The sequence below is a fragment of the Pygocentrus nattereri genome, chromosome 1 (genome assembly GCF_015220715.1).
Source record: "Pygocentrus nattereri isolate fPygNat1 chromosome 1, fPygNat1.pri, whole genome shotgun sequence".
Classification (NCBI taxonomy): Eukaryota; Metazoa; Chordata; class Actinopteri; order Characiformes; family Serrasalmidae; genus Pygocentrus; species Pygocentrus nattereri.
This window is the reverse complement of record NC_051211.1, coordinates 19,434,333-19,444,561: the sequence shown is the minus strand read 5'-3', so window position 1 is coordinate 19,444,561 and position 10,229 is coordinate 19,434,333. Positions and strand designations below refer to the sequence as shown.

The window sequence follows — 10,229 nt, the reverse complement described above, 5'->3', positions numbered from 1 at the left end:
CCCATTCAACCGCAGAAACTCGGGTCAACCCGCCCACCTGCTCCCCCAGTGGGCCGGTGGCGCTACTGCTCTCCAGCAGTGGCAGCACACTCCCCGCCTGGTATTTTACACCACTATACATTTTTTGCATGGAACAGTAAAATCAACTCTGAAATAGGACGCAAATACACTCTAGGAATGTCATGTTTGACTACTTTAACCTCCACCTTACGCACTGTATTATCTCGACTAGGAAAGGTTTTAACCACAAGTCCAGTAGGCCACTCAGTTCTTTTCATTTGTGAGTCCTTCAGCAGCACCACATCTCCTACTTGCAGGTTGGGCTTCTCCATATTCCATTTTCCCTTTGTTTGAAGCGTCGTCAGATACTCCTGCCTCCACCTTTTCCAAAAGGCATCAGCAAGGGCTTGGACTCTCCTCCAGTGTTTGTTGGAAAGATCGTTAACATCAAAATCCCCAGAAGGTGCAGCCAATGTATCCTTTTTATGTGTCAACAACATTGATGGGGTAAGAACTGCTGGCGCTTCTGGGTCAGAGGACACTGAGACCAATGGTCTTGAGTTCATAATGGCAGTGACTTCCGCCATCAGAGTGACTAGTATCTCATGTGTGAGATACGATGGATTCAGCTTGAGGAGAAGAGCATCCAAAATCCGTCGAGCAATGCCGATCATCCTCTCCCACACTCCGCCCATGTGGGAAGAGTGGGGAGGGTTGAATATCCATGTGCTCTTGTTGTCTTTAAGGTATGTCTTCAACTCAGGATCAGTTGTGTTGAGTTTGAGTTCTTTACAGGCTCCAATGAAATTTGTGCCCTGGTCTGATCGAATTGTTTTAATGGGCCCTCTAATGGCACTGAAACGTCTGAGTCCATTGATGAAGCTTGCAGTGGTCATCGTCTCTATGACCTCGATGTGCACCGCTCTAGTGCTCAGACAAGTGAATATGACGGCCCATCGTATACTTTCAGCATGCCCTCCTCTTGTCCTACGGGCAGTCACCATCCAAGGTCCGAAAACATCCAAACCAACATGAGTGAATGGTGGCTCTGGTGACACTCTGTCAGGTGGCAAGTCTGACATCTTCTGGACCTGCATTTTACCTCTCAGTCTTTTGCAAGTTACACATTTGTGTATCGCACTTGACACAAGTCGTTTCCCTCCAATTAGCCAAAGTCCTGCTAATCTAATAGCTCCTTCCGTGAAATGTCGTCCTTGGTGTGCAGACTGCTCATGATATTTTCTCACCAGCAATGTAGCAATGTGCAGCTTGGGAATAATCAGAGGGTGTCTGTCCTCAAACGACATATCAGTTGCAGACATACGGCCACCGACTCTCAATAATCCATCTTTGTCCAGAAAGGGTGTCAGCTTCCGAAGTGGACTTTGTTTGGAGATTTGATCTCCCTTGGCAAGACACAGAAACTCCATTTTGTAAGCATCTTGTTGCGTGGTTCTAATGATTATTGTCACCGCCTGTGCCTCCTCATCTCCTGTGTTACCACCATGTGTTTTTGCAACACTTCTTGCCTTCTTGATTAGTGTGGAGAGTGCACGAGTCAAAGACTTCCAAGTGGAGAACCTATGAAACCTCTGGACTCCAAGTCCACCTTCTTTCACAACTGTGTTACAGGTTGTCACTTCGGGGCAAACTTCTAGATCCATATCTGGATCCAGCAGTTCGAAGACATCTGTCTGAGAACTGTGGCTCTTGGGGTTTTGATAGGAATGAAGGTCCAGTAAACCAGTTGGTGCTTTTGAGGGTTGTAGCAGTTGTTGGTCGAGTTCCATGATCCGCTGGGTTTTCTTCAGTGCAGATGTAATGCCACTGATCTGGATGTGAAGACTTTCTGATTCGGGTTATCCTGTTTGCCACATAGACATAAAACCTGCGTGAAGTGTTATGAATATAACCCAGGACTATTTTACTGTCAGTATAGTACATCACAGAATGAATGTCAATGTCCAGTTCGTCCTGAATAAAGTCTGCCAACTCGATCGCCAGGACCGCTGCGCAAAGTTCAAGTCGAGGAACAGTATGTGCCGGGCGTGGAGCAAGTTTTGCCTTTGCCATGATGAATCCCACATGGCACTGTCCTGTTGTAGAAACTGTCTTCAAGTAAGCCACAGCAGCTATGGCTATGACTGACGCATCTGAAAACACACACAACTCTCTGCGCTGTGTCTGCATCGATAAAGAAACTGGAACATAAGGTCTTGGAATCTGGAGCTGTTCTAGGTCTTTCATAGAGTCTTTCCAGAGAGTCCAATGTTCCTGCTTGGATGCTGGCAGTGGTGTGTCCCAGTCATACTGTTCCACAGATAGGTTCCTCACCAAGTTTCTTCCTCCCACTGTGACTGGTACCACAAAGCCTAAGGGGTCAAACAAACTGTTCACTGCAGACAAAATGCCTCTTTTTGTCAAAGGTTTCTCCTCCTTTGAAACACAGAACATGAAGTTGTCTGTCTCAAGGTTCCAAACTAAACCCAGACTCCTCTGAAGAGGTAGTGATTCCACTCCTAAATCAAGGTTTTTCAAATCTTTGGCCAGGTCTTCGGGTGAGAATGCCTGCATGACACTGCTACTGTTGGATGCGATTTTATGTAGCTTGATGTTCGATTTAGCTAGCATCTTTTGGGAAGTCTGCAGGACACTAATGGCTTCTGTTTCACTAGGAAATGATGCAAGTCTGTCGTCCACATAAAAATTGCGTGTGATGAACTCTTTTGCACAAGCAGTGGAGTCGGCTGTTTCCAATGCAGCTCGCCTGAAGCAGTAAATAGCAACTGCTGGTGATGGACTGTTGCCAAACACGTGTACTGTCATTCGGAACTCTTTCACTGGCTTTTGCAGATCATTGTTTTCATACCACAGGAACCTCAGAAAGTTTCGATGCTTCTCGCAGACTTTAAAGCAGTAAAACATCTGCTGAACATCCGCAGTGACTGCTATTGGTTCTCTACGGAACCGAATGAGAACTCCAAGAAGAGCATTGTTCAGATCAGGTCCACTCAGAAGCACGTCATTGAGGGAAATTCCTTCGTGTCTCGCGCTTGAATCGAATACCACTCTTATTTGGTCAGGTTTCTGTGGGTGATATACTCCAAATATAGGTAGATACCAACTTTCCTCGCCTTCTTTTAATGGTGGTGCTGGCTCTGCTTGTTTCTCTTCCAGCATCCTTTGCATGAAATCAATGAACTGTTTTCTCATTTGCGTTTTTTTGTTTAGCATTCGGCGAAGGGATGAAAGACGCTTTAAAGCTTGAGGTCGGTTGTTGGGAAGACGGTTTCGTGGTGACCGAAAAGGTAATGGAGCAACCCAAGTGTTGAAACCATCTTTGTAGACTTGTTCTTCTAGCGTATTCAAGAAACATTCATCATCGACTGACATAGCGGGGGTGTCGTCTTGTCGTGTCCTATGAAACACCTGACTGCCAAGATCATTTATCTTTCTACCCAGGTGCTGTTCGGAGCTTTGAACACTCAGGTTTAGCATGTGACAACTAAGCTTTTCTTTGACTCGTACGTTGTTTGGACATGAACTCAAGAGTGAAGCTCGTCCACTTAGCAGAATGTTGGTCCTGTATACGCTAACATTGGCTGCCTTGTGCACCTGCCCTAGACACACTTCACCCACGATTACCCAACCAAGGTCGAGCCGTTGAGCATATGGCTCGTTATGGAGTCCGTTATGCTGTTCTCTTACCTTGTGCACACACAAAATGTCTCTGCCCAGGAGGAGAAGGATTTCCGCACCTGGATCAATTTCTGGAATTTTACCTTGGACTGGTTTCAGGTGTGGGTAATAGGAAGTAACTTCGGGTGACGGGATTTCAGTCCTATCATCAGGTATCATATCACACTCAATGAGATTGGGCAAGGGAAGCTGAGTCATACCATCAAGCAACTCTACTATGAAGTGGCTGGCTCGTCTCCCTGCTACTTCTCTGACGCCTGCACACGTTTTCAATGTGTATGGTTCTGGTTGTCCTTGAATGTTAAAGATGTCAAAAAAGTATGTTTTAGCCAAGGAGCGGTTGCTTTGTTCATCCAGAACAGCATACATGCTAACCGCTTTCTCTGGTTGTTTGGCAGGAAACACTTTAACCAAACATATCTTGGAGCATGATCTTGAGCCGATCAAACCTCCACATACTTCTGTGCATTTTGATGTCACATCAGCTGCAGCTGATTCTCTTTCCTCCCCGCCATGCTCATCCGTGGTCACTGAGCTCTCCGATCTACGGGGAAGGGGATCAGGGTGTAGTGCAGTGATATGCCTTCCACTACCACACTCTGTGCACTGTACTGCCTTCAAACAATCTTTGGCTATGTGATTAACAGAAGAGCAACACTTAAAACAAATTTGTTTGTTTTTCAAGAAAGTCTTTCTTTCCTCCAAAGTCTTACTTCTGAAGAGACGGCATTTTCTCAGCGGGTGAGGCTTACTGTGTAGCGGACATTGTTTATCGGGGTCTATGTTGTTCTTGTCAGTAGGAGTGTTTGAGCTGGCTCCCCCAACACTTGAAATCTCTGTCTTCTTAACAGACAAAGGGGGTTGATAGTTATGCCTTACCGTTCTCTCTGTTTTCAGATTGCTGGCACTGGCAGAGGTGACGCAGGAAAAACTTGGGTCATTGCGAATTCTGGCTTCTTCATTCACTACACCAACAAAAAATGAAAATGGAGGATAGGATACTGCATTATCTCTTTTGAACCTTGAGGCGGCTGTTACCCATTTCTCCTGAAGGTGATATGGAAGCTTTTCCAGAATTGGGTTGACTCCGTGTGCTGTGTCAAGATGTGAAAGACCAGGAAGATGGCCACTTGTTTTTGCAGCATGTAGTTCGAGTAGAAGATCCCCCAGTTCTCTTAAGCGTTGGTTGTCTCTATTCATCAGCTTAGGAAAATCCTCAACTTTCTTTAGAAGTGCATGCTCAATCACCTCTGGTGCTCCAAAACACTCCTCCAGTCTCTGCCACACCATCTGTAGGCCTGCTGTAGGATTGTTTATATATGCAGCTCTGACTCTCCTGGCCTGTGCAGCTGAGTGTGGGCCAAGCCATTTGGAAAGCAGGTCTAGCTCTTCTTGAGGTGATATACTCAGATCTTGAATTGCACTTAGAAAGGAAGTCTTCCACGCCCAGTAGTTCTCTGGTCGATCATCGAATTTCAGCAGACCAGAGCTGATCATCTCTTTCCGTATGAGATATTTTGTTAGATCTGAAGTGTCACCGGGACTGCCCCTTGTCGGTGTGGGTGTCACTAGCTTGGGCTGGGGATGGTGAAATCCATCATTCGTCGTCTGTCCTCCGTAACTCCAGTTGTACGATTCTTTCTTTGGACTCACGGCACAGTAGGATTGCAAAGGTGCAAACTCTTGACTGTTGTACACACTAGGCTGACAGGTACTCGATTCCTTGTATGCTTTTACTGTTGCCGCAATGGAGATATCTGGCTGTGTAACTGGAGGAAGTGGGATTCCAGGAGAATTTACCTCTGAAGTCTGCAGATTAACGCTGAGTTCTGACTGTTGTTGCACATACTCTTGTACTCGTTCTTTGGCGTTGATTGGTGGCATATTGTCCAGCTGGGGCTGTTGTGGGTGCTCGCTTTCCTGTGCGGACGCTTCCCATGCTTGAGCCTCAGCTAGCGCTGCTGCCGCTGCCTTCTGTGATTTCAGTATGTGCAGCTCTGCGTCCAAATCAGCTTTCTTCTTAAGCTGTTCAGCTTGTTGTTTCAGGATGTTAGCTTCCTGCTCTGCAAAGGAGAGCTGGACACGGGCAGCTTCTGCTTTTGCTCTTGCTCTGGCGGCAGCAGTAGATGATGATGTAAGCCGGCTGGAGCGTAAGGAACTAAACGCTTTTGACCTTGTTTCCAGCGTATCATCCATTCTTTCTTTTCCCAGAACTCACTATGCTTGATGAGAATGATGCCTTTTTACTATTCTGCCCTCGCTGTACTTGGATGTCCAGTTATGCAGATAGATAACAGTTCTTCAAAATAAGAGGCAAAAGTTTTCCACCATCGTAGTAGGGTTTATTTGACTCTCTAATGAAGGCACTGTAAAACTACAAACATAAGAAAGAACATAGTACAACACGCATATAGTCACATAATATATATATTTCACGATCTAAATTAAAGCTCCACTGTCTTAAACTGCAGCTGGCATAGCCCCCATAAAAGATAAACAATAGGTAGTATGCATCCCGCTAGCTCGATGCTAACATATAATGGGTTTTCCCATAGACAAGCTAACGCGATTAGCATTGATGAGCGCGACTGCGTAATAACATAAACAAGACTACAAACTACATTACATCACTCTACATGAACTTAGAATGCACTCATACTTACAGGCATATATTTCCCATGCTCTGTGTGAAAAATAACTGAGAACAACAACCTGCGGGACGCCACCAGTTCAGACTCTCTCAACTTGCCTTCCCATTCAACCGCAGAAACTCGGGTCAACCCGCCCACCTGCTCCCCCTAGTGGGCCGGTGGCGCTACTGCTCTCCAGCAGTGGCAGCACATGTGTGCTCATTGGTGTGTATCTCCGTCCCTTACTCTGTGGCAGGCCTGAACATACTGTGCTCCAGTGTATAGCACGCTTATATTTACCTCAGACATCATTGCTCAGGAAGGGTTTTAATAAAGCGATTATGTTGGTCTTTTTAGTGAAGAATTCTGACCGAATCCCACTGTATTCTGGGCATTCGCTCAGTAAGTGCATCTCTCTCTATGTCTCTCTCTCTCTCAACTCGTAAAACGTCAAATGTCTCATCTTTTTTTAGCGTTTGCGTTAATATACTGTACAGAGTAGATACTACGATCAGTTTGGACACCTAAATATAGCCTAGGGATCGATTTTGTAGGGAATCGGCGAGTATTTACATGTATTTGATAGCGGCGTAACATTTGTACGCAGCTCTCTGCGTACGCATGAGTACGCATCCCAGTGTTTAGTTTTGCGTACGATTTCATACGCATAGGGAGTGAGACCGGGTTGTCGCTCCTTATGCCAGATACCTAATGCTAATACACTACTTCAGTAATCTGTGACAGTTGGCCAGGTTTCCATTTAGAAATATGAATCAATAATAGTAATACCCAGTTTTACAGTGATCACACTACTGAAGGGTTGCAATATATATATATATATATATATATATATATATATATATATATATATATGTAAATTACATTTTATTCATCATTTTGACACCATTATTGAATAATGAATATTAAATATCACTGCTTTTCAGAACAAAACCATTTTTGGAGATTTTTCAGTTTTTGACAATTGAAATGTCATTATTACTGTACTAAATGGCAAATCGGATTGCATATTTAAAAAAAAAATCATTCTGCAGCATACATGCTAAAACTTTAAAATGATCTACATAGCTAATATAGCCCCATGATGCATCAGTAAATGCAAATTATTCTTTATTTCTTATATTTACATTGATATAGCTTGATTGACATATACATTGAGCCAGTGACTCAGTCTGGTTGATTTGCTTCTTGAATGACAAAACTTTTAGTATTAGTTCCTTGTCCTTGTAATCAATGATGACAACAAGAGGTTCTGTCATCCTTGGACTTGGGCACTATTTATTTTTGAGGTAACCATTAAACGTTGTGTTTTGTTTGAATGAAACACTTAAAAATAAAAGATACGCTTACAGCTCTTACTTAGTATTATAAATACCATAATTTGTGCTTACATAATAATGTGCTTATATAATTGTCAATCTGTCAGTCATAGCTTTGTAAAATTATTGTGTTCTTGCCTTGAAATGACATATTAGGAATAATGTTTTTTTGGTTTTTTTCCCCAAGGCCTTAAACCAGAGGATGCAGTTTCACGCTATCACAGTTCTTCTAGCAGTGGAAAGTGGGAAACAAAAACAGAGGCATACAGATGTGTTGGTGTGAACAGGAACACCATAGTTGACACAGCACCTCTTGCTGAATTACAAATGATGGATCTAGTAACCTATGGCGCTCTTCACTCCTCTTTCAGCAGGGGGTCGAAAAGGGGAAACACTCTATGATTTTGCTGATAGATGCAGGGCAGTCATCCAAAACCCACCTGAGTTAAAAATTAAATGTGATCAGCTGAAACAGGAGGGCAAGTTGCTGGATATTTTTAGTCGTTAGATGATGAAGATGTCAGTAGTACAGAGGGCAGCAAGGTCTTGTTAAAGGGCCCATAATACTACTTTTTCTTTTCTTTTATTTTGTTCCAATAAAATCCACATGTAAAGGTTATATATAACATTTTCCCCTCTCTGTTTATTTTAGAATTAAACAAGCCGGTTTTGTTACCAAACGATTTCTGTTCTGATTGGCTGTCCTGCATATGTTCTTCTTTAAAAGGAGTCATTTACTTGTTAGTGGGCTGAATGGGTGGGGCTAAATAGTCAGATATTTGTAAATATGTTGGTTTTTATAGCATCAAGAAAACAGCATATTTAAACTGTTCTATTTAAAAGAAATGAAGTAAGTCGATTTGCCATTGCATGGATCCTTTAAATTTTGCATGAGTTTACATTTTGTGTATTGTGTATTTGTGTTTAGAAAGAAGATAAAAGTGTTGTGCTCCAATATTTTTAGAAATCGAACAGTTCTTGACTTCTGTTTGGTTTATTCAGAATAAATTCATCAATTGAAAAAGTATGTGTGTTTTCCACTTTACATTGAAGAAGTAACAAATGATTAAGAGGAATTTAAGAAGGAATTAATAATTAATTAAGAGGAATATTAAGAAGTAATTAATGATTGAGGAAGAGGAATTTATGAAGTCATTAATAATTAACTAAGGAATTTATGAAGTCATTAATAATTAACTAAGAGGAATTTAAGAAGTAATTAATGGTTAAATAAGAGGAATTTATGAAGTAATTAATGGTTAAATGTGTCACGGTTGGCCCCTCCCAGTCCTGTCCATGTGCTCGTGTTTTGGTTTTGTAACTCCGCCCCTGATTGTATTCACCTGTCCCTCATTGTTACATGTATTTAAGCCCTGTGTTTGCCCTTTGCGTTTGCCAGTCTTTGTATCCTCGTATCTGTGTAACTGGTCTTTGTTTGTGTGGGTTCTGATCTTTATGTCATACCCCAAATCTGTACGTGTCGGCTCACTGACCCTGGACTGTTTTGACCACGACCCTGGATTTGCCCGTAATAAATCTTGCTTATCTCAGCGTGTGCGTCCGCCTCCTCGCTCCCCCTTACAGAAAGACTGGCCTACACAGGATGCAGCAGGTAAGCGAGACTCCGGCATGTGGTTGTTCCGTTGGGACGAAACTCCGGCTGTTTCTAAGCAGCCCGAGTTCGCCGTGTCCCAATGCCACCAAGCCGGAGACAGCAAATCCCCTGGCGCTGAGGGACACGAGCGTCTCGTCGGTCCCGCAAGAAAGCGGAGGACCTTCCCGCCTTGTGTCCGGGAGGCGAGAGCTCAGGTAAGCGCCTTGGGTCTGCACGTCTTGAGCGCCACTGCAGGGAGGAGCGACCTGCAGTGCAAGACGGGGTCAGACAGAAGGAGCATTCAGATGACCCGTTTTATGGTACTCGGCTCGTTCGCAAGCGTCACTGCGAGCTGCCAATCGCTCGAGTGAGCTTTGGGAACGGCCGAGTGGGTCCAGTATCTGTGTGTTCCTCCAGGTTGGAGCAGAGGTCCCCAGCCCGAAAGCCCGATCCCGTGGCCGCACCCCGCCGCCAGTCGCCGCGCCTCCGGACCCGCCGCCAGTCGCCGCGCCTCCGGACCCGCCGCCAGTCGCCGCGCCTCCGGACCCGCCGCCAGTCGCCGCGCCTCCGGACCCGCCGCCAGTCGCCGCGCCTCCGGACCCGCCGCCAGTCGCCGCGCCTCCGGACCCGCCGCCAGTCGCCGCGCCTCCGGACCCGCCCTTCATGCATCAGAGCAGTCTCACACTACAAGAGACTCTCCAGTGGATGCGTAGATTGCTGTCTCCTGTACAAGAGACGGACGTCGTAGCAGGCCCGCCTGCCTCCGTGGACGTCGTAGCAGGCCCGCCTGCCTCCGTGGACGTCGTAGCAGGCCCGCCTGCCTCCGTGGACGTCGTAGCAGGCCCGCCTGCCTCCGTGGACGTCGTAGCAGGCCCGCCTGCCTCCGTGGACGTCGTAGCAGGCCCGCCTGCCTCCGTGGACATTACATCCCCTTTGTTCCCACCCATCCCGCCCTCGTCTGTGTCTGTT

General features: G+C 45.3%; 1 protein-coding gene across 1 annotated transcript; it reads right to left on the bottom strand.

Annotated features, from left to right (window-relative positions):
- Positions 1–113: 113 nt before the first annotated feature.
- On the bottom strand, positions 114–1,097 carry LOC119264299. The gene has a single exon (XM_037542756.1). The coding sequence runs from the start codon at positions 1,095–1,097 to the stop codon at positions 114–116; it is 984 nt and encodes a 327-aa protein (XP_037398653.1).
- Positions 1,098–10,229: the final 9,132 nt, after the last annotated feature.

Coding starts and splice junctions, on each gene's coding strand:
- LOC119264299 (XM_037542756.1), bottom strand. CDS start 1,097: ATGCAGGTCCAGAAGATGTCAGACTTGCCACCTGACAGAGTGTCACCA.